This window comes from Botrytis cinerea, chromosome 2 (genome assembly GCF_000143535.2).
Source record: "Botrytis cinerea B05.10 chromosome 2, complete sequence".
Taxonomy (NCBI): domain Eukaryota; kingdom Fungi; phylum Ascomycota; class Leotiomycetes; order Helotiales; family Sclerotiniaceae; genus Botrytis; species Botrytis cinerea.
In genome coordinates this window covers 3,143,952-3,170,779 of record NC_037311.1, presented here as the reverse complement: position 1 = coordinate 3,170,779, position 26,828 = coordinate 3,143,952, and the positions used below count along the sequence as shown (strand labels likewise).

At 42.7% G+C, this 26,828-nt stretch overlaps 9 protein-coding genes across 11 annotated transcripts; 5 read left to right on the top strand and 4 right to left on the bottom strand.

Moving 5' to 3' along the window:
* Window positions 1-98: 98 nt before the first annotated feature.
* BCIN_02g08910 (hypothetical protein) lies at window positions 99-876 on the bottom strand. The gene is made up of 3 exons (XM_024691618.1): window positions 539-876; window positions 461-484; window positions 99-406 (listed from the first exon to the last, which is right to left on the bottom strand). The coding sequence occupies exons 1-3, from the start codon at window positions 612-614 to the stop codon at window positions 327-329; spliced, it is 180 nt and encodes a 59-aa protein (XP_024547389.1). The 5' UTR covers window positions 615-876; the 3' UTR covers window positions 99-326.
* A 199-nt stretch (window positions 877-1,075) lies between these two features.
* On the top strand, window positions 1,076-2,504 carry BCIN_02g08900 (hypothetical protein). The gene is made up of 4 exons (XM_024691617.1): window positions 1,076-1,595; window positions 1,652-1,887; window positions 1,939-2,023; window positions 2,077-2,504. The coding sequence occupies exons 1-4, from the start codon at window positions 1,403-1,405 to the stop codon at window positions 2,295-2,297; spliced, it is 735 nt and encodes a 244-aa protein (XP_024547388.1). The 5' UTR covers window positions 1,076-1,402; the 3' UTR covers window positions 2,298-2,504.
* A 136-nt stretch (window positions 2,505-2,640) lies between these two features.
* On the bottom strand, window positions 2,641-4,088 carry BCIN_02g08890 (hypothetical protein). The gene is made up of 4 exons (XM_024691616.1): window positions 3,615-4,088; window positions 3,378-3,556; window positions 3,065-3,247; window positions 2,641-2,900 (listed from the first exon to the last, which is right to left on the bottom strand). Exons 1-4 carry the CDS (start codon window positions 3,835-3,837, stop codon window positions 2,805-2,807), a joined length of 681 nt encoding a protein of 226 aa, XP_024547387.1. The 5' UTR covers window positions 3,838-4,088; the 3' UTR covers window positions 2,641-2,804.
* A 1,013-nt stretch (window positions 4,089-5,101) lies between these two features.
* On the top strand, window positions 5,102-7,087 carry BCIN_02g08880 (hypothetical protein). Of its 2 annotated transcripts, XM_024691614.1 has the most exons (5): window positions 5,102-5,693; window positions 5,749-6,015; window positions 6,071-6,297; window positions 6,358-6,428; window positions 6,492-7,087. In XM_024691614.1, the coding sequence occupies exons 1-5, from the start codon at window positions 5,544-5,546 to the stop codon at window positions 6,860-6,862; spliced, it is 1,086 nt and encodes a 361-aa protein (XP_024547385.1). In that variant the 5' UTR covers window positions 5,102-5,543; the 3' UTR covers window positions 6,863-7,087. The 2 variants fall into 2 exon arrangements, with proteins under 2 accessions (XP_024547385.1, XP_024547386.1); XM_024691615.1 differs by lacking the exon at window positions 5,749-6,015.
* A 685-nt stretch (window positions 7,088-7,772) lies between these two features.
* Window positions 7,773-9,618, top strand: BCIN_02g08870 (hypothetical protein). Its single transcript, XM_024691613.1, has 2 exons — window positions 7,773-9,499; window positions 9,579-9,618. Exon 1 carries the CDS (start codon window positions 7,935-7,937, stop codon window positions 9,336-9,338), a length of 1,404 nt encoding a protein of 467 aa, XP_024547384.1. The 5' UTR covers window positions 7,773-7,934; the 3' UTR covers window positions 9,339-9,499; window positions 9,579-9,618.
* BCIN_02g08860 (hypothetical protein) lies at window positions 9,271-11,353 on the bottom strand. Its single transcript, XM_024691612.1, has 5 exons — window positions 10,527-11,353; window positions 10,309-10,460; window positions 9,897-10,245; window positions 9,570-9,815; window positions 9,271-9,489 (listed from the first exon to the last, which is right to left on the bottom strand). The coding sequence occupies exons 1-5, from the start codon at window positions 11,046-11,048 to the stop codon at window positions 9,394-9,396; spliced, it is 1,365 nt and encodes a 454-aa protein (XP_024547383.1). The 5' UTR covers window positions 11,049-11,353; the 3' UTR covers window positions 9,271-9,393.
* A 319-nt stretch (window positions 11,354-11,672) lies between these two features.
* BCIN_02g08850 (hypothetical protein) lies at window positions 11,673-14,190 on the bottom strand. Of its 2 annotated transcripts, XM_024691611.1 has the most exons (7): window positions 14,053-14,190; window positions 13,347-13,572; window positions 13,157-13,310; window positions 12,985-13,108; window positions 12,492-12,931; window positions 12,407-12,432; window positions 11,673-12,345 (listed from the first exon to the last, which is right to left on the bottom strand). In XM_024691611.1, the coding sequence occupies exons 2-7, from the start codon at window positions 13,503-13,505 to the stop codon at window positions 12,058-12,060; spliced, it is 1,191 nt and encodes a 396-aa protein (XP_024547381.1). In that variant the 5' UTR covers window positions 13,506-13,572; window positions 14,053-14,190; the 3' UTR covers window positions 11,673-12,057. The 2 variants fall into 2 exon arrangements, with proteins under 2 accessions (XP_024547381.1, XP_024547382.1); XM_024691610.1 differs by having other exon boundaries at window positions 13,347-14,190.
* An 895-nt stretch (window positions 14,191-15,085) lies between these two features.
* On the top strand, window positions 15,086-17,676 carry BCIN_02g08840 (hypothetical protein). The gene is made up of 4 exons (XM_024691609.1): window positions 15,086-16,077; window positions 16,137-16,625; window positions 16,689-16,756; window positions 16,817-17,676. Exons 1-4 carry the CDS (start codon window positions 15,911-15,913, stop codon window positions 17,158-17,160), a joined length of 1,068 nt encoding a protein of 355 aa, XP_024547380.1. The 5' UTR covers window positions 15,086-15,910; the 3' UTR covers window positions 17,161-17,676.
* A 137-nt stretch (window positions 17,677-17,813) lies between these two features.
* Bcpks18 lies at window positions 17,814-26,258 on the top strand. Its single transcript, XM_024691608.1, has 5 exons — window positions 17,814-18,687; window positions 18,789-20,275; window positions 20,371-24,911; window positions 24,973-25,344; window positions 25,398-26,258. The coding sequence occupies exons 1-5, from the start codon at window positions 18,058-18,060 to the stop codon at window positions 25,964-25,966; spliced, it is 7,599 nt and encodes a 2,532-aa protein (XP_024547379.1). The 5' UTR covers window positions 17,814-18,057; the 3' UTR covers window positions 25,967-26,258.
* The last annotated feature ends 570 nt before the right edge of the window (window positions 26,259-26,828 follow it).

The window sequence follows — 26,828 nt, the reverse complement described above, 5'->3', positions numbered from 1 at the left end:
TATAATGCCTATTGGCTCTCGTCTTAACATGGATTGGAAAGGGGTAGCTCCGATTGGCAGTCTATTCACTCCAACAACGGGTGGGACAATGCGCAATATCTTTCCGACAAATGATTGGGTTGCATTCTCTCAAGCTACATGACCAACATTTCTTGGCCGCCAAATACCGAGCGAGCTCAACACTCGATCCCGCTCTCTTATCCAGAATGATGCCATTCAAAAAAGCAATTACAACAATAAAGCCTCTACAAGCCACTTCCCAATCCAAATTCTGACCACTTAACCCCACAAACAGCCTCCGGTTTGTCAGACAACTCCTGTCTTCTTCAGTCACCTTGGTAAGCGGCAACAGAAAGCCCGTTCTCATCAATGGCGTTGTCAGGCCATCTCACAAATTCATCTCCATCTGATAGATATTTAGTAAAAGTATACTACATAATTGAGAATCGTCTTCAAAAACCTGTTGATCTAATCGTAGAGAAGTCTATGAAAATTATTAGCGGGGTGACATGTCAGTGAGGCACTTGATGTTTCTTACCAGGATGGCTGAGAGGGGCAGCAATGGCCATAAATCCAAAGCTTAAGATTATGATTTGGTAAAGGGTGACGCGCATTTTTCCTCGAGAATGTTTGGTTCGGTTGAGCTGGTAATGTTTCTGATATTTGGGAGGATGGAGATAAGTAGGTGGGTTCAATCGATCATTTTGTAGTTCAGCAAAATGATTTTAAGAGTTCATCTTCATCTCCATTCCTTAATCATTTCTTCCGAAAAGATCCAAAATATTGGATGATGACAAGGAGCAAAAAGCTTCGCCTTCCACATACCTAAGTACCGAATACCACCTTTGATGTTCTGCCCTACGAGGTTGCTTGTACTATTGGTCAAGAAGGGAAACTTCCCGCTGGTTTCATCTTTTCCCCTATATTGGAAAAGCCTTATCGGTTTCCCCATCATCTATATCTCAATAAGGTCGCACAAATGCCGGACATTCATGCTTTCTGCAGCAAATATCTATGGTTTTGGATTTAACCGGTGACCAAAAGCAGGTCGGTATCGATTTTATTGAATATCATTGTTTTCAGCTGCTTGCGCGTAAGTTCTTGGTTAGACGAGGATCTTCCGATATCAATATCCTACCCATCGTCTGCTGAGATGTCATCCGGTGTTGGGTTCTCGAAATCACCATTCTTGGCTATGCTGGCAATGCATTGAAGCCTATTGCTACCTCGAAGATCATACGATGTGCTTTATGTAGCAGCAAGATCACGGTACTGTACAGTTTAGTCTGAATATACTGGACCGTAGTCGCCGATATGTTATGACCTTGCCTCAAATTAAAGATAATCGCGATCAGTTGTGTCAGTCTTCAGTAAGCAGTTCTATTCCCACTCTCACAGCACAATGTCATCAGAATTTAAACCATTTTTATTGGATGAGGAACTATCAGAAGATAAAAAACTTAGGAATATACGAGATAATTCGAATCTCCCTCTGCGTGTCGTCTTCCTACATCTTTCACTCATATCGTTATATACCATCGTTTTCATACTCGGCATGCGTCAATCAGCTTTTTCCATATCAACCTCAGTTCATCGTATGCTCCTTCACTTCCCGATGACCTTCAGGTGCTAATTTCCTTATTCATTCCAGCTCTGCCAGGTGTGAAGATCCGATATGTACCAATTGCTCCCCCCGATCTGCCATCATCGCCTTACGCTGGTCCCCCGAGCGAGTCGGTAGACCAAGCATGGCACGATCTTTTGAAAGACATGAATATACGGGTCACAACCGAAGAATTGGAGAAAAGTGATCAAAAGTCCATATCTCTACCAGAAGGTGGTGGGCATATGGTCTGGATTGGGGCTCATCATCAACTTCATTGCATTGCAGGTTTCATCTGAATTATTGTTTCAATCAAGCAACTAACAAGTTGACAGAAAATGCTTCGACGATGGAACTACCGGGATCACTACTATCCCAACATAACAGACCCAACAATTGAACATTGGGATATACATGCAGGTAACTATTCTCTCGACTCATTTTCGAAATGATGATACTGACGCAGTAGTCAGATCACTGTTTCGATATTCTACGCAGTGCAGTGATGTGTCAAGGCGACACAACCCTCACAACATTCGGATGGGAGAAACTATCTAAGCCACAGCCTCACGTCAAATCGACAGAACATCGATGCGTAGATTGGAACAAATTGATGGAATCTCTCGCTGATCGTGTTGTTGGCGAGGAAGAGATGGCTGCGCTTGTGAATCCTAGATTGGAAAGTGGTGCATAATCGGGATGGAACTCGGAACCGTTGGATTGCGGATGTGTGATGGACGATAGTGGAAATGAAACATATATACTTTTTAACGCTTTTAGTGCTACATATGGTTTGTGATTAAGAGGATCTAACTGTTTTCAACGTTTTTGAGACAGATGGTTCTCGTCGATTGACGAGCCTTGGCTAACTTTTGCAAATATGTGATGGCGTGATTTAGCATTGCAAGTATACAGAGTTCCATGGTCAATATTTCGGTGTATATTGATAAACTAATAAGTTCTGCAATGCTTAGCTCCTGCCAGATTCAAATCTCATGGCACATTGCTTGAATTTTGAGACAACAAGTCAAACCACATGATATTCAATTTTAGCAATGCGACTATCATACAAATGGCATCTCGTTGCAACTACATCGTCTAATCTTGTGAAGATTTCAGCTGTTCAAGCAACATTCTTCGAATTATTCCCAGAACTGTCTTTATTTTCACTCATCACACCTGCGTCTCCTATCTTTGTCTTTCATCCCTCGCGATCTAATCTCTGTCTCTCTCCAACCCATTCCTGCAGCTCTTCCCAATTGGTACACACATGCTCGGTACCCCATCCTGTTACACCCTGTATCATTCCCATTAGCAAGCATACTTTCTCTTCTTCATCCATATCTTATCTTTTATTATGCTTTCACAACTATTCTTACTCTCCGGTCATAACTTAATCGCCTAAGTTTTCCCTTTAAAAAAAATGAAGATTCGCGTTAAGCGAAGCAGAGATGAACCTACCTTTAACTCAGGATCGACTCTCTCAATAGTACTGTCTCCACAACACATCAAACTCTGTCTCAAAAAATCAATACAATGTCTCATGTGACTTCTTCTCATATGAAGTTCTAATTCTTCTTCGAGAAGTACTGTTCCTGTTGTCGCTGCGTGATTATTGAGGTAGTAAATGTGACGTATGCCATCCTAAACTACCATTAATTACTATCATTGGATATCAAAGCATAAAGTCTCAATAAAAAGGTGAAATCTTGAAGTTGGGAAGACTTGAAATCAGATTTATGATCAAAAAAGAAAGAAAAAGATACATCCGTACCAAACAGTGCAACTGATGCAAGACGCTCAATGTGGCTCTTTCATCTTCCACATAAGGATGATTGAAAAATCCCCCATCACTTTTTGTCATAAACAATCCATTCCAAGCAGCGTCTGTGATGTTAGATGGCGGATATGAAAAATTGCGATTATAGGAGAAGACACTGAGTTCCTTAGCAACTAATCATGTAATATTAGCTCCCCAACAATCTAATAAATCCAGAGCAAGAGTGTATACATCGAGGTCCCACACGGACAGCGGTCGATTGTGTGTCTAGAAGTCTTGCAGCAAGAAAACCCAGTGCACAGGATGCGAAACAAAGGGTGACGAGCATCAGAATATTCACTCTCAAGCTCAGTTTGTTCTTGGAACTTTTATGAGGCCCCGAAATTGCTAATTCATCAGAACTGGCAGTGACGGGCTCGTAAATAGGGTGTCTCGTAATCAAAGGAAACCACATTGTGCCAAGAAGTTTGAACACTTTTTTGCGCCACTCTACCAAACAATGAAGTATATAGACAGGTCCAGCATGTTAAATCATGGTATGAGGTGTTTATCTGCCATCTCAATATCACAGGAAGGACTAAATTTCTCGTGGGGGTACGGGATAAAGAGGTCATTGATACAGAGAGGCGTCTTTAGATTCAATGCACAACCACTTTAAAATATATTAAGCTCGAATTCCGATACTGTAGGTGAAAGGTCTGAGACATTTTTACTGCACGGCAGCATTTCTAGCACCAGTCGAAGGGAATCGTACGACTTTCAACCGCGTTCTTATCGTCTTGGGGTCTTGGTATGTTACACATGTGCGACCATGATATGTGTCGCTTGTAACAATAGAAGCCTAGAGAATTTCTGTTCGTTCACATCGAAATAGATACCCATCTCATGAGTTTGGGAGTGCTCCAGATTCACAATAGGTCTGAAATATCCATTGCCATTGTATCATCAATTCATTTCCGCGGAGCAAAAGAGGCGCAAGCCGAGCTTTATAGATAGCAACCTGAGAACATACCATGCGTCGGGAAATACATTCCCTCGGAAGTTATCCAAACTCTCCGGCTTGGAAGAAGGCAGGAAGCGGAGTCCCGTAATCTTACTAAGCCAGCCCGCCGGAAGTGCCATCCTGCAAGCAGCTTGACGGCAACAATCACATTGTTAAATTACCTCTCAGAAAATTGATGTTAGGCCTTCAAGCCGAAAGCTGTCGTCTTTCATCATGTAACCATGGTATGATTTGGTGTTTTCAATTTTCGAGCCAGGATCAGGGGCCTGAATAGAAAGATATCGAAATGATAGATCAGATAAATGGGGATGAGGGGAAATGTTTCTCTGCCTGTCGTTCAAATTAGATTTATTTAGGATTCAATTCTAGGTAGCATTGTTGCACGGCATTTGAAAGGACGGGATGGCATTGGATTTAATGTGTGGACATTCATTTTTCCAAGAAAATGTGATTCGTTCGCGAGTTGGGCGCGATTGTGCTTATTGTTCCACGCGAAAGGGAGGTACTTGTATCATTGGCTGACATCCATGGCTTTATCTTGGAGAGGGACAATGGTATGATAAGTTTTGGAGATAGAAGGAAAGGATTTGGTTGAGATATAAAGATGGAGGATTGTGGATTTTGAATGTACAACTTCAATGAATATGAACACCTAGCGATACATCGAAAAGGTAAAGAGTGATGTAATAAGTACTTACAAGTACAACCACCAAGAGCCCAGAGTGTTGCTCGTGTAATATTACTTCAACCACAAAATTCAGCACCTCGTGTCTAGATGATCAATCTAAGCATCCCAGCTCCTCAATTTTTGGAGCGCAGCAAACCAAATTGCCAAGTCATGTAATAGAATGTCCGAGCCGTTGCCTTTGCGGGTAGAATACATTCCATGAAGCATCTTCCAGCTCAGCCGTTTCCACTCTTACCCCCCTCACGATTCTGTACTACCCAGCCATGCGTCGCGTCGAGGGGGGTGAATTGTTCCAATTAATAGCATAATGTAGGTATGTGGCACAGCACTTGTCGGCGCTACGAACAATAGACTGGTAATATATGTAAAAATATCCCCACTGGAGTCCAGAGATATTGTTTTTGAAGTATAGTCGCACATTTACGTGATTTCTTTTTCCAAGCAAAAATAATCAGTTAACTTCCATACTATGGCGATCCCAGAGGTTGCTGTCGGCGGCGTCGTCGCTAATGTGATTCTTGTTGTCCTCGCAACTATTATCGTTTCCCTACGATTCTATGCGAGAAAGAGAAGTAAGGTGGCCTTACAAGCTGATGATTGGTTGATTCTCTTCTGTTTGGTATGTTTATCTTTTCCTCGACTCATCATGTGTATTATTAACTTTTGTCTGGTAGGTATGCTCAATTGCGTTATGTGTTGAGTGCATCTATGCAGCCGCAAGTGGACTCCGAGGAGTTCAACTATCGACCTTGAACTTCCCAGATATCGAACGATTCTTTGAAGTGCAATTTGCGGATACTTTGATTTGTCATTTTGTATATGGACTTATCAAGATATCAGTGGTGGTTTTCTACAAACGCATTTTTACTAGTCGGAGCTTCGTCATCTGTGCAAATACCGTTTTGGGTATGATTTCGTTGTATATGATTTTGTCTTTCTTCGTGAGTCTCAAAAATATCGACTGGGAATGCAGCGCTAAAGAGATAACCCATTTAGCTCTTCCTTTTTTCAGCCCATCCTGTCGCATCGTATTGGAACACATCACCTGAGTTAATTGGAACTCAATTCATCTTGGACGTTCCGAACCTCGTTATCGCCTGCGCGGCTGTAGATATCTTCCTTGATATCGCAGTTCTAAGTCTTCCATTCCCTGTGATTAAGGGCCTTCATATGCCGACGGAGAAGAAAGTTTATGTTTCCGGTGTTTTCCTCCTTGGTGCTTTGTGAGAATCCAGTGTTATCCCAGACAGATTGTTACAACTTGCTGATGTCAAGTACTATAGCTGTCTGATCTCATCTTGTATTCGACTTTACTATTCCCAGAAACTATTCGGGACCAGCACACCTGATCTCAGTAAGTCTGCCATGACCTATCATCTCCCAGCTCTGATCAATCTAACCGTCATTCTTACATTAGAACTTGACGAAGAAGTCTACCTCTGGGCTCATATCGAAGCCTACGCCAGCACCATAACTGCCTGTCTTCCCTGTCTCGCACCTCTTCTCAGCGGCGGCCGCAGCCTCGGCTCTATAATCGGTAGCGTGCGCTCCAAACTCTCTATCCGTAGCAAAAACAGTTCTCTATTCCGAAAAAATTCTTCTGATTCCAACAGATTGCCAAGCCCTCTTTCCGAAAAGTCGCCTTGGAACGACGATGGATCAGGACCAACTTCAATTGTTACGGGTGGAGCTAGAGATTTGGAGAGTCAGAGATATCCCAAGTACCCAGAGGAGAGAATTCTAGTGGAGAAGAGTTTTGCTTCTGCTGCTGGATCATCAGTTCAATGATGGACCAAATGGAGTTGATATGCATGAGACCTAGCTTTGGCGAGTGGTGTTTAGTTGGCTGTGTTTGTACTCGAAGGATAGTCAAGGATAGATCCGTCCTTTATGTAAGATTGTATTTAAATAAAACTTAAAATGACATTAGGCATTGCCTTGTGCTTTTTAAGCGGATTTCCCAAATTTATATTTCAATTAGAACATTTTTAATGGCAGAGTTGCACATCTATAGTCCATCGAAGCATGCCTTGTCCATGTTGGTGTGAAACACTTATCGTCATTTGACATAACTTAATAGATTTACTTCTATTATCCTAGTCACTAAACTAAGCTTTTAGGTGCAAAAACTAACTAAACATTCCTAAAGGTCTATGTTGCACACCTTGAGTCTGTTTGTTACATGCCTCATCCTGGTGGGCATGAGATAGTCCTATTTGGTTCCGGCGATCATTTGTAGTGGGAACATTCAATGTCCATCGTGAGACTCCTTCATGGTAATGGATGAGTTTTAAATAGGAATACTTGCACAATTTTTTAATAAAAAGGTCAGCGTGAGTTCCACATACATCGTTGAAGTAAGATAGAATGTGATCTCAAACTCAAAGGATTTCTGTGGATTCTCGCGAGATCCCATGTACCCCACAATCCCACCCCGCATTTAAGTCGTTATTCAAGATTCTAATCTTAATATCGAGATTTTTGGTGGATTTGGTACGTTTCATGTTTTACCGATGCTCAAATGCGACCACAATAGCTCTAGAAGCCTCAATGTCGATATTCAAAGACCCCAAGCGCGCGCATGTACTGTACTGCCCTGTCCTGGCCCACTAGACCTACACCAACGTGGGGCTGAGTAGACGCGAGCTTTCACTTATAGATACACGTTGAAAGCCTATCTAGAGAATTAAAAGTCAAAGATTCAATTCAGCCATTCTTTAAATTCTCAATTTTCTTTTGTTTTTCTCATTATCACCGCATATTTGTAATTTTTTAAGGGCCTCGCATAATCACTAGTCTCTCGCTATTCATCATTGCTTGCAAATCTCACACTGCTTCAGAGACAGACACTGCCGGAAACATGGCAATTCAGAATTTGGAATTGATTCCTCGATTTCCCAAGAGGCGTGAAATTCAAAAGCTTACTCTCAATACCACCGTCACTCTCAATGCCGTCCCAGCCCAATCACCCATTCCACTGCCTAAATCGGCATCAAAAGTCATGACTCTCTCTGCCTACACCAGAGATTTATCATTATGGGGAGTCCCCCGCTGGCCATTTGAGCCAAAAATGGAGCGAATACGTGCACTAGTACTAGATCGTTTGGGCTTACGAGATGATAGTCTTTGCATAGTATCATTTGAAAACAGAACGGCATTCAAGAAAGTCTACAAGGTTATCGTTTATCAGATGGTTAAGTGGAGAGACGGCTGGGAGGAGAAGAAAGAGAGGGTTTATCATTTAAGCGTTCGATATCCTTTACAAGAGAGTGATGAAACTTTGAGTGAGGTAACGACCATGAAGTTTGCCCGAAAACTGGGGGTTCCTGCCCCCAGAGTAATTGCTTGGGATGCGAATAGAAGGAATAAATTGGGATTCGAGTGGATTCTGGTGAGAAAGCTACATGGAAAATTTCTCAAGGATGAATGGGAGAATCTGTCATTTGCTCACAAAGAGAAAGTGGTAAAGAACATAGCGAAATATCAGACAAAACTATATGCGACAAGTTTTGACGACATTGGAAATCTTTTCGACGCGCAAGATGCGGATGATTACATTACAGACTATAGATACGGTGATTTCAGAACGTCACATCAAATATCGAGAGAAGTCCGTCCCTTTGTCGGTCGGTTAATCTCTATTGCTGCGATTAGTGATAGTAATTCATACTGTTCTTTCCCGGATAGCAGCTCCTATTTAGAAGCTCTGTTAGTACCCATATGGAAGGAGTTATCGACTACATTACGAACCTCGACTAATGAAGAAGAAATGATCGAAGCACAAAGTCTTCAGAAGCTCGTTCAAAAAGTACATGCTAAGGTTCTGCAGAGATTTCCCGAAACAAGAGTATCCACGGTCCTTGTCCATGACGATTTATCGATGAGAAATATTTTGATTGACGACATGGGAAATATAACAGGCATTTTAGGATGGGAAAGCGCGACTGCCATGCCGACTTGGAAAGCAACTCAATATCCGCAATTTTTAGGTGTTGATCATACACCACAACCGAGTACAGAATGTCAAGAGAATATTCATGAAAACGTGGAGGAAAGAGTTGAAGTGGTACGATTAAGACGTCTCTACGATGAGGAGATGGCCAAGAGGGTGGTCGATTGGAGAGAAGAGATCAATCGAGGAAAAATTAGGAGAGAGCTTGAATTTGCGTGCAAATTTTGTGGTGTTGAAAGCTGCGTAAAGGAAATTGAGGACTGGTTAAATGCACTCGAAACAAATATACCCATAGCACTGGTAAAACAATAAGCTAAGGTACGCAAACCGACTTCTGACCAATGAATCCTTCAACCAAAAGACATCATTATGAAGCTTCTACTTTCTTTCCCCTCGCCATGCTAGTTACAATCTTCATTTCTTCATCGGAAGGCATATTAACGATCATGAGATACATCACATCCTATTAAAACGTGAGTATAAGGCTATTATTTTGAAATAAAAATAAAAATAAAAGCAAATTAAAAAGTGGATTAGACTAACCTCGTGAAGCTTTCTTTTCGCAGTCCTCAAAATACTAGTTCTGTGAGGCTTGGGGCTCTCATCCTTTGGCAAACCTTTTCTCTCTCTTCTTCTTTCTTTTCTAGCAGCTCGCCCTAGATGACCACCGGACAATACTCCAATGATTCCACCTTGATTTACAGGGTGAGAGGGATCTGCCCAGCGTGATGAGGGAACTTGTTTCTCGCCAGTGTTTATCGCCAATGTCGTCGAAGGATTTTCGGTCGCCTGTTGAAAAAGTCAATTTCTCATTTCTTATACTATCATACTAGACGCAAAGTTCAAGATTAAAGATATGCAGAAACGTACAAATCTGGACGTGCTTCTCTTGTCTCTCCAGTCTCCAAACCAGACCCCTGCTTTTTTCATTGCATTTACTTTTTGTTCGTCGGTAGCTGTCTCTAATAGAGGAAATATCAACTCTGCACTTTCTGGCATCTGGGACTGTCCAATTGTTCTACCAGAGGCAGAATGAAAACCACTGCGACCTTGGACTTCACGTGAGGCTACAGACTTGACAAGCTTGGTGTTCATATCAACAGTAGATACAAGTGGTTGAGAAGCCGCAGAGTTGCTTGATTTCCAGGTCATGAGCATAGCATAAAGTCCATGTGGTTTGAATAGTTTTTCATTCATTCCGACGAGATATTTATTCTGTCTAGGGAGTAGAATTAGATTCATACCTCCCAGCTTGACAATCAATGGATCTGACGGTACGTACTCTTTAGACATATATGCCCTTCTACCAAACTCAATGCTGGTATGTACTGCGAATGCGGCGGCGTGGACAATGATACTTGGTGCTACAGCGAGTCCTTCAGCAATCACACTCGCAGCCACAGCCAAATTTATTACATGAAAGTATGGAGATGCCTGAGTAATTTGTTAGCACTTGATCCATGCATGATGTTGTCTTTTTGCTACCTAGATAGGTCATACCTTGATTGATGCTTCGAATCCTACTAGAAAATCCATGAATGTATCCTGATCTATACCACAATCTATCAAAATTGGTGCATAAGCTCTTACGAATCCTCGATGTTTAGATCCCGGTCTTCGCTCGGGAATGATTATTGGAACAGGTAATCCTTGCTTTATGTCTGGTCGAGTTGAGAATGATATGCCAGGATGTTGCTTTCCGAAGTCTCCAAGTATTTGCTTAACACTCTCGGGTTCATCTACTATTTCCTGATCGTATGGAGACATTTCAGCTTGTGTATCGTCTCTGATCCAGTCTCCTTCGTCATCTTCATCATAACTTTCGTATTCATGAGCATCAGAGACGGTTGCAAAGTTACTGTTTTCAACAGTCGAAGACTCTGAAGCCTCTGGGTCTTTTGCACTCTGGATATCCCTTGCTACGCTCTCTGAACCAACTTTCTTTTCTTTGAAGGAGGCATATGCATCAGTACCAAGCCCAATGATCCCACTAACGGCATCTCTTATAGGCCGTCGACTCATGACTTATTTGATCGCTTTTACAGTAAATACGGGTAGTGCAAAGGTTCTTGAGCGACAAAATTCGAGTGGATGGGTGAGAATAAAGAACTTATCAGGGGATTGTCTATGGTTATAACCCCGCATTCCTCGCGTTTCCAACACAGCGGATTGATAGAAGTACAGGAATGCAACCATACAACGTATTCAGTTGACATCATTCCAAAGAGCCCGCCTATATATTTCATTCTGACGCAGCGAATTACCAATCGGATGACATCAACGCTTCTCTATAATTCTTATTCATATGAACCATTTGTAAGGTCTACAATGAATTGAGGTACACAAATGAGGGGCTAAACTGTGGAATATAGATGGTAAACAGTGAGGGTAAGACAACAATAATATAAAAATAGGATTAGAACTTCCAATCCGTGCGGCTGTGGCTTGAATACCCTTTCAAGGATATCTACACCTGGAATGTCATGTAGGCAGTGTATTTGACCACCCCACCTCACCACTGGTGCCTCAAGCGAGGCTGACAACAACAAGCAATATAAAATCGGATGATGTCTTTTTGTAACAGAATACCTATATCTCAATTTTTTGATTAATGTCTTATTGTTTAGCCACGTATTGTTTGTTAGGTCACACAACAATCATACAATCATGATTATTAATACTTCGAGCTAATCATTTGATTGGTCTGTACAGTTATTGATTCTATAATTAAACTTGGTGCTACCTGATATGCAATTTCAATATGCAATCAGCAATGAAAAATCACTCTTTACGGCTAAATACCACATTATTCATTAAACAGTTGGATTCCTTCACAAACTGTCCCAAACAGACTCCATAGATCAGCTCGACAGCATTCGCTCCGAGTTGTTCAAATCGACATTCTAAATTTCACACCACTTTATGACGAGTACCATCTGGTTTATTAAACAGAACTACTATATACATAGTCTACCTTGTGAGAATGATATTATGCAAAGGTTATTCTTCATCCATAAATTACCCAAATCATCTATTTGGCCACAACAACTTGGACACTGTCTCTCAATGACTCGGTATAGGTATAGGTCTTCAATACTTTTAGACCAGCTGAGTCTAAAACCTTCTCCCATTGATTTTGAGTACGTTCCATTGCCGACAAAGCTGCCATCATAGTGATATCAATGCTCATGGCCTGGTGATTGGTGCCGCTGTTGGGAAGAACCATCTCATCAATTAGGATGGCAGAATTTGGGCCCATTGCCTCACGGAGATGGTCCAAAATGATCTTGCACTTGTCATCTGGCCAGTCGTGCAAAATCTATATTCCAAAAGGTTAGTCATCTTATCCTGGCGTACTCTTTATGAAGAATATCACTTACGTTGCGCATATAATAAAATCTGGCATCTAATTTCATGGTCAGTGCGGTACCATTGATGAGATTCTTGCGTTATTGAAGTACGTACTCTTGATTTGTTGTGGTGTGAAGAAATCTTGTGGTAAAGCTTTGATGCCATCGATGGATAAAGCGTGCTTCAAAGTTATTGGAAGATCCTCAAGAATGATTTCGCCCTCGAGAGAGGGAAATCTAGTCTTGAGTTCCAAGCATTTGTGACCAATTCCACCACCAACATCAACAAACATAACTTGGGCTGGGTCAAGGTCTTTGACATAATCCTCAAAGGGAAACAAGTCCAACCATACATCCATTCCTTCTCGCTGGGCAGTCATCCACTCCATGAAGAAGCCAAATTTCTCTGGGTTTTGCTGGAACCATTCGAATAATGGGAGATCTGTGCGGTGTCCCGGATGAAATGGTGAGTAAGATGCATCATCAGGGTTCTTGTACCCAGTGTCCTTGAAGAACTCTGGGAGAGCTTGAAATGCTGGACCAACACTATCGAAGCTAGAGGCGGATTGTCTTAATGCATGTATCTTTGATTACGTTAATGTACTTACGTGTGGTTCATTCCAGCTTTGAGGCCAGGTTTGGCTAGTGCCTTTGTGATATTGTCTGCGATAAATGTCTCTACTCCGACCTCTGTCACAATATCTGTCGATGCCAAGAACCTTAGAATTCGACCTACAGTGATTAGAGCCTGGTAAATGTCTTCAATGAATAGAAACGTACTTAAGAGTAGAGGGTCACATTTGGTCTTCTCTGCTAATTCTGTCGTAGTCATGGGACCACCGTTATCGGCTAAAATCTTGAAGAGATCGAGATCATTACCAGCACGGCAAAGTGCAGGTTGAATTGCCTTAACAAGGAGCGCATTAGCAAATGGCTACATGAAAATCAGACTCCAAGCATAAATACATACAAGGTATATAAGCCGCTGGATAGTTTCACCAGGCGTCTCAAGAGACACAGCCGTCTTTCGAAGTTGATTGATGAGATTTTTGCGTGTGTGCTCATCAGCTACCTTAGCTGCCTCTGTAATCTTGGAAAGCGCAAGTTCGAGATCTCCAACGGAACCCATCTTGATATTGTGTATTCAGAGGAATAATACGGTAATATTGAGTTTTGAGAGGTGCAAAGGCTGTGTGCTAAAGGAAAATAATCAGAACGTTAATGACATCTTTGATGCAATCTTCGGGACTCGCATATATATACTAAATAAATGGCCAACAGTTGGGAGGAGGGGCAAAGTGCTGGGTTGGATTAGCAATGTTTAACAATCTCCTTCTTCGTACGAGTACCGAATAGGCACGATAGGCGTCGACGTTGATGGCCCCTCTCAAAGCCTCAGCTGTTCACCGATCTTGAATCCCACAAACTTGATAGGCAAGAAATGTCAGGGTCCAAGTATTGGGTTACCAATAAACTCGTTGCTGAATTGGCCTATCTACAGTTACAATACTGCCGGAATTGGTCTTTTTCTTGGTCGTATCTCTCAGATGCTATCACGCCACATGACAGCATATGGTCCTTGTTCCAGATCAATCGTGAAGTACGACCTACGCCATCAGGGTATGTATGTCACCGCTAGCAGAAACCGGTACGTGAAAGCCCAAATCACAACTTACAGACACGAGATTTTCGTTTAATATCCGTTTCCGTATCGTTTTTCACATACCTGGGCGGCAAGCAATTTGATGATACCTTTGATAGGCACGGAAACCACAGATCGGCGAGTTCACCCTCAATGTTGTTGATATCTAATCTTTGTTGTTTGAATATCATGAAGCTACCGAGTTGAAGCGTGGGGTAAAAGACAGTGCCTCGGCCTTGGGACAGGGGTTCAATTGAAATGGCCCATTTTTTTAAGTCTCGTCCCAACTTAAATTTTCAGGGGTATAATGGCCTATGAAGCTGGAAGCGGGGGATGCCGGGGAACGTGTCTATTTTTCTTTTGTGGGTCCAATAGTACACCTTCACGTCGTCAACTTCTCTCGTAAGAAACCTTATGAGAGGATGATGGTGAGAAATTACGAAGGACGTACGTCAGCTTATTTTGGTGTAAATCGATCCAATTAGGGAAGTTGAAGCCCTTTCTTCTCAATGATCATGGAAGCTTAGACTCCTTCAGGACTGCTTTTCGAACTTTATCATTATCAAGCAACAGGCTCGTCGATCCTTCCAACTGCGCTAGATCACGTCTCGTTCTCGTTATATGTTTAGGCTTATAATAGCACTTTGGTTTTGTTGCAGTTCGGAATCGTCTAGAATATATCCAAAGCACGTTGCAAAGTTGCATTCGGATATTTGAATTCCACTCTTTCATTTGATTATATTAATTCAATGTCACTCTATTGTGTGACAGTGTGATAGTCTACTGCTCAAAGGGTTGCAAGGCCACGTTTCGATCGCCGAGGCACATACTGGGGTAGAAGGGCGTAGAACTTTATGTCAATCTTAAGAATTTTGTGAGGTGATTTATTGATCATTTCAGCGCTCTAGGCAACTCATTGAATTGTGGGCTTAAATGTGCGTTAGGGCTTATGGATATATTGGCAGTCGGCCCCATGCCCCATCGCATTTACAACAGGTCTTATACAATTAGTATTAAGCGCTAAGTATCAATCATTATCTTCAGGTGGGAATAGCACCGTCTGTGAAGTGATCAGATAACGAGACAATAGTACTACTGAATGCTTCTATATTAAAGTGGTGAGGAAAATAAATTGCGATGCACTATCTTCTGTATCTTTTCAGGGGTACTTTCCTCTCCGCACAATCCACTTTCTACTTCATGGCTTAACAGAGTGGGATATACACATTTTATGTTCGGTATCTGCTCCGTGTCGGTGCGCCCGAAATCTCAGGATTGTCACCTGCTGCTGATTCCTCTCCAAAAAAAAATGTCCTCAATGGTGATCTTCTCAGCACGGATGGGCCCAGAGGATGTCTTTCTTATGCTGCATCCCATTCTCTGCAGGTATCGCTTTAGCCGCGGAGTTGAACGACCATTCCTGATAAATTGGTCAGGTAGTTGCAACAATAGGCGCAGCTTCTTTCTATATTGAGCTATTGGGTGGCGTATCTGCTGTGCCATTGTTATAACCCAAGTCTAGTTGTCAGATCTTCTCACCCCATCTTCCTTCGTAGATGGGTGCTACATCGGGACACGTGGACAGCTCATGGCATGGCAGCAATCACATCTCTAGGTCCAATCTTCCCATGTTGATACACGAATAAGTTTTATGTTTGATTTTGCTGATGTGCTGAATTTGTGTGAAAGAGTGTAGAAGGAACAGTACAATTTCCTCAATTTGTGCTATCCCCATACACTATCACACCAGTCATGCTTACACATCACATAGATAGACATTGATCTCCGCATATTGTAATCATTGACTTTTTTGACTGATCTGATCTCAGAGAAGACTTGCATCTACTTTCCAGCAATTCGGTACTCACAGATCCAAGATAGCTACCTCGAAAATGGAGACCCCAGCTGGAGGGGATATTGATAGGGGACCAACTATCATGGCAATTATGTGGGCACAAGCTGCTATTTCTTGCATTGTGGTCGCTATGAGGTTTTGGGCCAGAATCACGATCAAAGTGCTAGGGAGAGATGATTGGGTTATGCTTTGTACTTTGATCAAGTATGTATTGGTACTGGTACCCAATCAATCACGGCAATTGTTAACCATTATTCTGTTAGTTTCCTCGTTTTCTGTGGGTTTGTCACCGTCCAGGCTCTACATGGCGGCGATAGGCACCTGTATTACATTCCTCCAGAGGAGCAAGAATTTGCGATCAAAATGACCTGGCTGCTGCAGCCTTTCGTTATTCTAGCAATTTGCCTGGGAAAAGTATCGGTCGCTTTCTTGATAATGCGACTTCTTTCGCCGACTCCAAAATGGCCTAAGCCTTTCCTTTGGTCTTGTATCATCTCTTGCCTCGTCTTCGTTTTCGTCGATATTGTTTTGACATACGTTCAATGCACACCTGCAAAGGCGCTTTGGGATCCAACAGTCCCACACACCTGCTGGGAGCCAAAAGTCCAATCGGATTTTGCAATATTCTGTGCTACCTGGCTAGTTTTCATCGATGCGCTTCTCGCAATCTCTCCCATATTGTTCTTTTGGAGGTTGAAAATGAGCTTGAGGAAAAAGATTGGAATCTGTACACTCTTGGGAGGGGGCATTATGTATGTATCCTGCTACGGTCTTCACTTCATCGAGAAATTTCCAGCTAACCGCATCAATTTTAGAGCTGCGGTTTGCGGATCAGTCAAGATATCTTATTTGACAGAACTCAGTGCTCGAGAAGATATCACCTGTAAGGCTTCCAGACTACAAGAAAGCAAGCGCAAAGCCGTGAATTCTAACATTGATACAGGGGCAACGTACGATTTGTTCGTCTGGAGTGGCGCTGAGGCATTCATCCTGATAGTCTGTGGAAGCATACCACCATTAAAGATTCTTTGGGATCGTTACATCTCAAAGAAGACCGGCCAGACGAAGGCATCGAATTCGTCGTATATACAGTTTAGTAGCGGGAGGTCTAGAGCCACCGCCCATCAATATGACAGAGTGACCTACGACATGAAGCCCTTGGCTTCAACATTACCTAGGAGGGAAGTAGACTTGGAAGGTCAGAGGGAATTGACAACACAGGAACACAGCGACTCTATATCAATAGGAGATAGGGAAAGACCATATTCTATAGGAATGGGCAGGTGATTGAATTCTATGTATTTTAGTGATGGGAGCGAACACATACCCCTTGAATGTATGATATAAAGGTATGAGAACCGCAGAAGTAACGATATACTAATGTATATGATTAAGTAAACGATCTACAGAATCTGCAGCTCCAATCGGCCCACATGTACATCGTTTACTTTTGCCTCTAATCCCGTTATAGTTTTGTATGCTCGAGTATCAACTTACCACAAGCTATTCATTACGCAATCTAGTTAAGTGTTGCAAACCCATGCTCACCAAAGGCTCGGGAACCCGGGATTTCTCCAAGTAAACGAGTACGGAGTACATAAAATACCAAGACCAACACGACCACCAACACGCCCCCATCATACTCTGACAGTGTAAGACTTCTTATCACCAACCCCGCTCTATCATTGAGGAGATCAGCTCCAGTAAGATTTAAGAAGGGAGCGGAGTATTCACCAGGGAGATGGAAGATATTCTCCCCTGGAAGAAACCCGAGTGCGTTGCCCCATAATCTAACTGTGATGAATTTGTCAAAGTTTATGAGGCCAAATACTAGATAGATAGGTGAGCATACATATAGCATGTCAAACTTTCCATACGGTATTTTCGTAGTTTGTATCTTTCCTCCCATTCAACTGAAAAGTCAAATCCTACCACCAATTGGCATAGGTGAAAAAGGGAGAATCTGCTAGGCCTTAGCATCTTGCACTTATAGCCTTACCTGGACTGAACAATCGCCACGAACTAATAGATCAACGCTGATGATCTCCTCAGACTATATCCACCACTCACTGGATTCATGAGGGGTCAATGACAAGCTATATCTAAGACTCTCTTACTCGATTATTGATCACAGTCTTACACCACCACTAATTTGCTTTCAGCAATACCATACCACTAGTGAGCATGAATCTTCAACACTCGACACTAGTCTTCGGACCACAAACGAATTCCTTTGACGCGGCCCATCTCTCCACCGTGAGAAACTCTTTGATTTCTAACAAACGCCTAAAGCCATTCCACAAAGCCGTTACGGAGCTTTCCGACTTCTTGCCAACACTACTCGCGCATGATTCTTCTCTACAGAAACTACCTGCGGTAGAATACTGCACCTTCCTAACACAATGGCTGGAAACCGGTGCATTACCACCAGGGCCAATGAATCGGGATTTGCCGAACATGGTTTGCACGCCCCTCACAGTCATCATTCACGTTGTGCAGTTTTTCAACTATCTCGAGACCCACTATGAGCCTGTTCACGCATATGATAATCTCCTTGCATCTGCGACTCCGATTGGGGCCCAGGGGTTCTGTACTGGGTTTTTGACCGCAGCCGCTGTGACATGTGCTTCGGATGAGGACACTTTAGTCAAACTGTGCTCAAATGCATTGCGACTTGCTCTTTGCATAGGCGCTTATGTTGATCTAGATCAGTCCAACGCGGGAGGGAACTGGACAACGGCTATTATGGTGTCTTGGAGTGAGAGGAATAAACCTGTTTGCGATGTTCACGAGTTCTTGAAGGATTTTCCAGAAGTAAGTTGTTTTTCTAGTTTCGCAAAGCCACACTTGTGCCGTAAAATTCTCCACGTAAAATTCTCGGTTTTTATATGCTAATTTCTGGTGGCTGTGCTCAGGCTTATGTTTCTGTTATCTCTGACAGAACCAAAATCACGATAACACTTCCCCAGAAACTTTGTGATTCCATATCAAAAGCTTTGCTAGATCAAGGCTATAGTGTGATACCATTGGCTGTCTTTGGTCGTTTCCATTCATCTGTTCAGACACATGTCTGTCAGAAACTTATGCAACTATGTGCATCAACAGAATCTTTACAACTTCCCCAGGCAGAAAGTCTTCGGACCGCGTTGAGAGCGGGTGAGGATGGACAAGAGATACTTGAAGGATCGCTTCATGAGATAGCACTTGTTTCGCTGCTTTCGAGACAATCGAAATGGTATGCGACCATCTCAAACACAGTTGCTCAATTGGATGCAAGTCAAAAGAGACACGTACTTCAAGTAGGGTTTGTCGACTGCATTCCAAGCCGGCTTGTTCGTGAATTTGATCTCAAAGTCGTGAAACTTAGCAAGTTCCTTCCTGATCACGGATCCCAGACTGTTCCTACTTCTGTACAGAAAGATATTTTGCCATCTCATCTACCGAAAGAACATGTCTATCCCAAACACTCAATTGCAGTGGTTGGGTACTCATGCAAATTTCCTGGAGCAAATTCGCCCGAAGAATTTTGGGATATCTTGACTGAAGGCAAGTCATTACTTCGAACGATACCAGAGGGTAGATTCCCTGTCGGAGGTCTGAGAAGATCTTCGAAACAGCCATTCTATGGCAATTTCGTTGATGATATTGATGCATTTGATCACAAATTTTTCCAAAAATCTCCTCGAGAGGCGGCGTCGATGGATCCACAGCAGAGGTTCTTGCTTGAATGTTCCTACAATGCTCTCTTATCTAGTGGATATTTTGGCCGGCAATTAATTTCTGGAGACAAAGGAGGCAACGAACAAAATGATGTTGGGTGTTTCTTCGGAGTTTGCGGTTCTGACTACAACGATAATATTGCTTCACATCCGCCAAATGCCTTCTCATCTTTAGGTAGCTTACGAGCATTTCTCAGTGGAAAAGTCAGTCATTTCTTTGGTTTCACAGGGCCTTCAGTGATCTACGACACGGCTTGCTCTTCTTCAGCTGTTGCAATTGACGCCGCATGCAAATCTCTGCAGGCCGGAGACTGTTCAGCGGCTCTAGCAGGAGGTGTTTCCCTATACACTAGTCCATACTTCTACGAAAATTTGGGGGCCGCGTCATTTTTAAGTCCGACCGGCGCTACAAAGCCGTTTGATGCGGAAGCCGATGGATATTGTAGAGGAGAAGGTGTGGGAATAGTTGTGTTAAAACGATTGGAGAATGCGATTACAGATGGTGACCCTATATTAGGAGTCATTGCTGGATCTGCTGTGAATCAGAGTATGAATTCAACGAGTATCACGGTGCCAAATTTGGAATCTCAGTCTGTGTTGTTTGAAAAGGTAGCAGCACTTGCAGGCTCCAGTCCATCGGAATTCACATATGTCGAAGCTCATGGGACAGGTACTCCTGTCGGGTAGGTCTTTTTCTCTTTTTTACGCCAAAAATCTTTGAAGTCGATATTGTCTGCAAAATTGCCAGACTTGATGTTCAGGAGCTAACTTGAAGCAGAGATCCAATAGAAATAAATGCAATCCGCAAAGTATTTGGCGGAGCACACCGATCGATACCATTACATGTGGCATCGGTAAAAGGCAATATTGGTCATCTGGAAGGTGCCTCAGGTGTTGCATCATTAATCAAGGTCCTTCTAATGATGAAGCACAAATCGATACCAAAACAAGCGAACCACTTGTCCTTGAATCCAAAAATAAGAGCTTTAGAACCAGACAAAATTAAAATTCCGCTCCAGACAACACCATGGGAAGCTGATCTCCGTATTGCCAGCATCAACAACTATGGTGCATCTGGGAGCAACGCATCTATAGTCGTGGTTGAACCACCGTCCCAAGCGTTCAAGCCTTGTCTTCTCAACGGCCCAGAGAGTTTGCCTATTACAGCTAAATATCCTATCAGGGTATCTGCAAATTGTCCACGAAATTTGGCAGCCTATTGCGATCGTCTGAAAGCCCAAATTCCCCAACTCTGTCAGAATTCTATTACTTTGCGTGATCTCTCTTATGGCCTAGCAGAAACTCAGAACTGGAATTTCTCCAACATTTTCACGGCGGCAGTCTCGGACCTTAGCGAACTAGACAACGCGCTGATAAATATAGCGGAAGGCTGCTTAATCGTCCCTCAGAAGGTTAAGCCGGTGATATTGTGCTTCGGTGGACAGACAAGTGCTGCAGCTTCCGTGGATCGAAATCTATACAATCAATCAACACTCTTCCGTCGTCATGTCGATCATTGTGATGAGGTTCTGCGGTCCCTAGGAAGGAACTCCATATTCCCTAGCATCTTCGACTCCAGTCCTGATCCCAGCACAATGAATCTTCACTCTAAATTGTTCGTCCTGCAATACAGCGCTGCTAAGATGTGGCTAGATTCCGGTATCCAAATTAGCGCGATGATCGGCCATAGCTTTGGACAATTGACAGCGTTAACAGTTGCAGGGTCTCTCTCTCTGGAGGATGGATTGAAGCTTGTTGTTGGTCGCGCTGAATTGGTCGAGAAGTTGTGGGGCCATGATAATGGTTCTATGTTGGCTGTCGAAACAGATCGAGATACTCTGGATAAGTTTATTGACTTGATGAGAAAGCAAGGACCCAAATTTGAAGTCGAGGTTGCTTGTTACAACGGTCCGACAAGCTTTGTGTTGGTCGGTACCCATCTCGCTATTGCGAAGGTCGAAGAAACCCTTAAAAATAATGCAGTGGAGTTTTCGTCACTCAAAGCAAGGAAATTGGATGTTACCCATGGATATCACTCCGCATTGACCGATGCTATTCTACCTGAGTACATGCAAATTATGAAAGGTTTGAAATTCAGCGAACCCAAGATTCACGTCGAAACATGCTCTGAAAATGATGCATGGTTACTTCCTAGTCCCGAACTGGTTGTCGAACACACGAGAACAGGAGTCTACTTTGGCAATGCAGTTGAACGGATTAATCAAAGACTCGGTTGTTGCACATGGTTAGACGTTGGTTCTGGGTCAGCCATCACCAAAATGGCTAGGAGAGCGCTCAAGTCGGGAAAAACATCCAGTGTTCAGTTACACCAGTTCTTGGATATCAAACTAGACAACGAAAGAGTCTTAGATCAATTGACAAATACGACTCTTGAACTTTGGAAATCTGGGAGTAAAGTCCACTTTTGGCTTCATCATCGTTGCGAGAAAGACAGCTACAAAAGAATTGATCTGCCTCCTTACCAATTTGAGAAGGCACGTCATTGGTTGGAATGGAAAGAAGCTCAGACCGCCATACCTCTACCGTCAATACCGAAAGACTATTCCATTAATCGACCAAATTCCATGCTATCATTTGTAAAGTTCCATGACAAAGATAGGAGTCATATTGAATTTCGGATCAACGTACAGGAGCAAGGATATCAAAAATTTATTACCGGTCATGCAGTTCTTGGGCAACCTCTTTGCCCTGCCCCTCTCTACATGGAACTTGCATCCTCTGCGATTCTAATTCTTGAAAACTACAAATTATATCAAGACGCTCCTATGCTTCCCCAAGTACAAGACCTTGAGATCAAAGCTCCTTTGGGTAAAGCACTTGATAAATCAGTGGCCTTAATAATTCTCAAAGCAGATGGCGAATCTTGGCTATTCGAGTTTTCAAGCCAAAGTCCGACAATCAGGAGAAACTCATCTCAGCCAGTGATACATGCTACTGGTAAGATATTACTACGAGATACTTTCCCAACAAGCACTTTACGAACGGAAAGATTGATACCACATACTCGCCTCACGGCTATCCAATCAGATGCCAAGGCGAAAAAGCTTCAAGGAAGGCAGGTATATGACAGGTTTTCTCGGGCAGTAACATATTCCGAAATGTATAAAGGTGTAAGGGATGTCTATGCAAGGGACCACGAAATTGTCGGAAAAGTTAGGTTGCCAAAAGAGAGTCAGCTCTTCGGCTTAGGACGCAAGACCATAATTGACCCAATTGCTTTGGACAACTTCATTCAAATAGCCGGTCTCCATGTCAATTGTCTTATTCCCATCAACGATAATGAAGTCAACGTCTGTGTAAAGATATCTGATCTCGAATTTCACAAAGAATTGAGTGCATCAGATGGACATTCCGGGTGGACGGTCTTTTCAACATATTCGACAATTGGACCAAGAGAAGTAGAGAATGATATCTATGTCTTCGACTCAAAGAGCCATAAGCTGGTTTTAACGATTTTTGGCGCCATGTTCATGAGAGTCAATATTAATTCGTTAACCAAGACATTATCCAAAGCAAATGCTCGCAGCACTATTGTCATTGATGAACCTCGGATCACATTTGATGATTTGGAGGCAGAAAAATTGAAAGTCTCGACACTTATGGAAGACGAAGGCTACAGATCCATGAATAATACGATAATTCACTCCGAGGAAGAAGATAATGAAGAAATATCACCAATACCAGCAGGTCCCAATCCAATTTCTCGGCTGAAACAATTATTGATAGAGCATTTAGATCTCCCCGAGGGTAGTGTGAAGCCAGAAATGAATCTAGTAGATGAAGGATTAGATTCTTTGCTGGCTATCGAGCTTGGCAACGATATCAGTAAAACTTTTGGTGTAGGAAATATCGCACTGGATGAGTTTCAGACTTTCGGGGAGCTTTGTATTGCTGTATTTGGAAAAGGTGTAAAACCAGTCAAGGCGGATATAAAAAAGAACAATATTGATGTCAAGGCCCTGACTTCAAGTCTGAAAAAAATCGAGGACCCTATCATGATTGGGAAATTTGCAACCGAAACCTTGTTTCTGGAAGATTCATCTTTCCTCAAAGGATCGCAGTTAGCATTTGACAAAGGTCGCCGTGAGTTTGATGCGTTTGCGAAGAAGACAGGTTTCAATGATTTTTGGGAGAAAGTTTATCCTTTGCAGAAGAAACTAGTCCTATCTTATGTTGTGGAGGCCTTTGTTAAGCTCGGGTGTCTCATTCCATCGATGGTTCCCGGTGAAGTTCTTTCGTCGATCGATTTCCTACCAAAACATCAAAAATTAGTGTCGCAGTTGCACAACATATTGGAAGATGGCGATTTGATAAAGAGTGGTGGAGGAAGATTTCTGCGAACTAACGTTCCCGTCGACACTACTCCATCTTCTCAACTGTATGAAGAAATTTTGACAGAAGCACCATTCTTCCACCTCGAACACCGTGTTCTCCACGTCACCGGCTCCAATCTTGCAGATTGTCTTACAGGGAAAGCAGATCCCGTACAACTCCTCTTCGGAAAAAGAGAGAACAAAACGCTTCTGGAAGAATGGTACGCGACCGCTCCAGCCCCAGCGGCCATCACAGCTCATCTCACACATTTCCTTCACCAAGCTCTGTCCGTCCATTCCGGGATCGTTAAGATTCTTGAAATCGGTGGTGGAACTGGAGGAACAACAAAACACATGATAGATTTTCTCACTTCCAATGACATTCCTTTCGAATACACATTCTCCGACATCTCCCCCATGTTTGTTAATGCTGCCAAGAAAAAATTCTCAAAATATCCAAATGTCACTGTTACAACTTTAGATATCGAAAAGCCTGTCTCTGAAAATATGCAGAGCAAGTTTCACATAGTTTTATCCACGAACTGTATTCATGCCACCAAAGACATCTCAAATTCCACAGCACATATCCGCGATATGCTCCTGCCTAACGGCTTCTGCTCACTAGTCGAATTCACCCGTAACATATTCTGGTTTGATTTGGTATTTGGACTCCTAGACGGCTGGTGGTTTTTCGAAGACGGGCGAACCCATGTTTTGGCCGATGAATGGTTTTGGGAATCGAGTATGAAAGCAGCTGGATTCGGACATGTTTCGTGGACACATAGTTCTAGTGCTGAATCGCGGACTGTCAGGATTATTACAGGATTTCTTGAGCCCCCCGAGCGTACGAGTTTTGTTCCCAAGAGGCCGAGGAAAAGTTTCAAGTACGAATCGCTGGAGTATAAGATTACTGGGGAGTGTAAACTTTTTGCGGATGTTTATTATGATTCTAGTGCTGCGAAGAATGACATTAAGAGACCTGTTGGTGAGTGCCTCACAAGACGATGAACATTATGGTTAAGACATAGCAAGCTGACAAAGGCCAGCTCTTATGATCCACGGTGGAGGCCATACCTTATACAGCCGAAAGGATGTTAATCTAAAGCACATTCGACTGCTCCAAGACAACGGATTTATCCCAGTCAGCATTGACTATCGATTTATACCCGAGGTACCACTCCGCGAAGGAGCTATGTCCGATGTTTGTGATGCTCTGGCATGGGCCCGGAATACATTACCATCCATCAGTCTAGAAAATTGTCCTCAACAAAAGGTAGACGGCAGTAGAGTAGTTGTACTTGGATGGTCTACCGGTGGTACACTCGCCATGTCTAGCGCCTTTACATCTCTCGAACAAGGGACTCAACCACCCGAAGCTATTCTAGCATTTTACTGTCCTACGAATTATGACGATGAATGTAAGTCTCCTTTCTGTTTCCAAAGACTTTGACCGTTCTGATTTTTGAATTAGGGTGGAAAACTCCCATTTTCCCAAAAATGTCCATTTCCGATCCTTCAACACCTTATAATCTTCTCGAGGGCGTACAGAACACCCCGGTTACAAGTTATACGCCCACAACCAGCACTGGAGCTTCGACTCAATTGTTTTCTCTACAAGATCCGCGCACCCGCTTTATTTTACATATGAACTGGCGCGCACAAGCATTACCAATCTTGATCAACGGTCTCCCATCGCTTTCCACCTCTCAAACAACTTCTTCTTCCTCTCTCCCCATCACCTTCTATGAAAACCTCCCCATGCCCTCACCTAGTCAAATTGCACGCATATCACCCTACTCCCATATAGTCTCTTCACACTACAAGACCCCAACATTCCTGATCCATGGTACAGAAGATGATTTAATTCCTTGGCAACAAAGTCAAAAGACATATGAGGCACTAAAAGAAAGGGGAGTTGAGGCAGGCATTGAGATTTTAGAGGGATCGGGACATCTTTTTGATTTAACTAGGGATAGGGGTGGTGATGAGGCGGTTAGAGTGGTTGAGAAGGGAGTGGAATTTTTAAAGAGATTTGTGTAAGGATTTTCAAGTGAACAAGGTGGAATATCGATGGGAGGGTCCGGGGCTGTAACTGAATGGATTGAGATGATGATCGGTGACGGGGTTGTTTGTATTTGTTATTCACGAAGTTTATCATGATACCAACCACAGGCGAGTTAACTTTGATGAATAGATTTCATTGCTACCTACTAGTTTCCTGATTGTACATGCTGGGTACCATCTTCCACACATTGCAGATGGTTCTCTACTTTCAATGATTATATACATGTGCATGTTTCAAAGTTTCTAGACGTCACCAAAATGATAATCAGACTCTCCAAATAAGAAGACGTACATTATAACATAATTCATAATGTGCAGTCGCGATATTATCGTCAATGAGAAGATGAATGTAATCGTATGGTAGTTCCAATGTGATTCAATGTGTAACGCTTTCAGATTCTTAGGCAAGAGATACTGCCTGGGTGGTAGACGTTTATACCCGCTATACCGTTGAATCACTCGTTGATGAGCACCTCGAAACAATATCGAGCTATTTAACCCAGTCTTTTCAAACGTTAATAACTTTATACTCACATCGGTAGATGCTGTAAGAACGGAGAGGCAATTGAAATGAATCAATATACCAATTAATACCCAGGTAATCAACAAGACTGATCGCTAACGAATACCGAGCAATCTGATTGAATGCCCGAAGAACACTTTAGCTTAGATCAGATATTAGGATATGCAGCAAAAGCGTTAGAAAATAATTGACGGGGGTAAAAGGACTAGAAAATGAGAATAGCAAAGAACTAATTACTACTACTCCGAGATTTATTTGAGCATTCACTACGCTGTTTGTACACTTTCGCTACCACCTATATCGGCTCTCGATTTT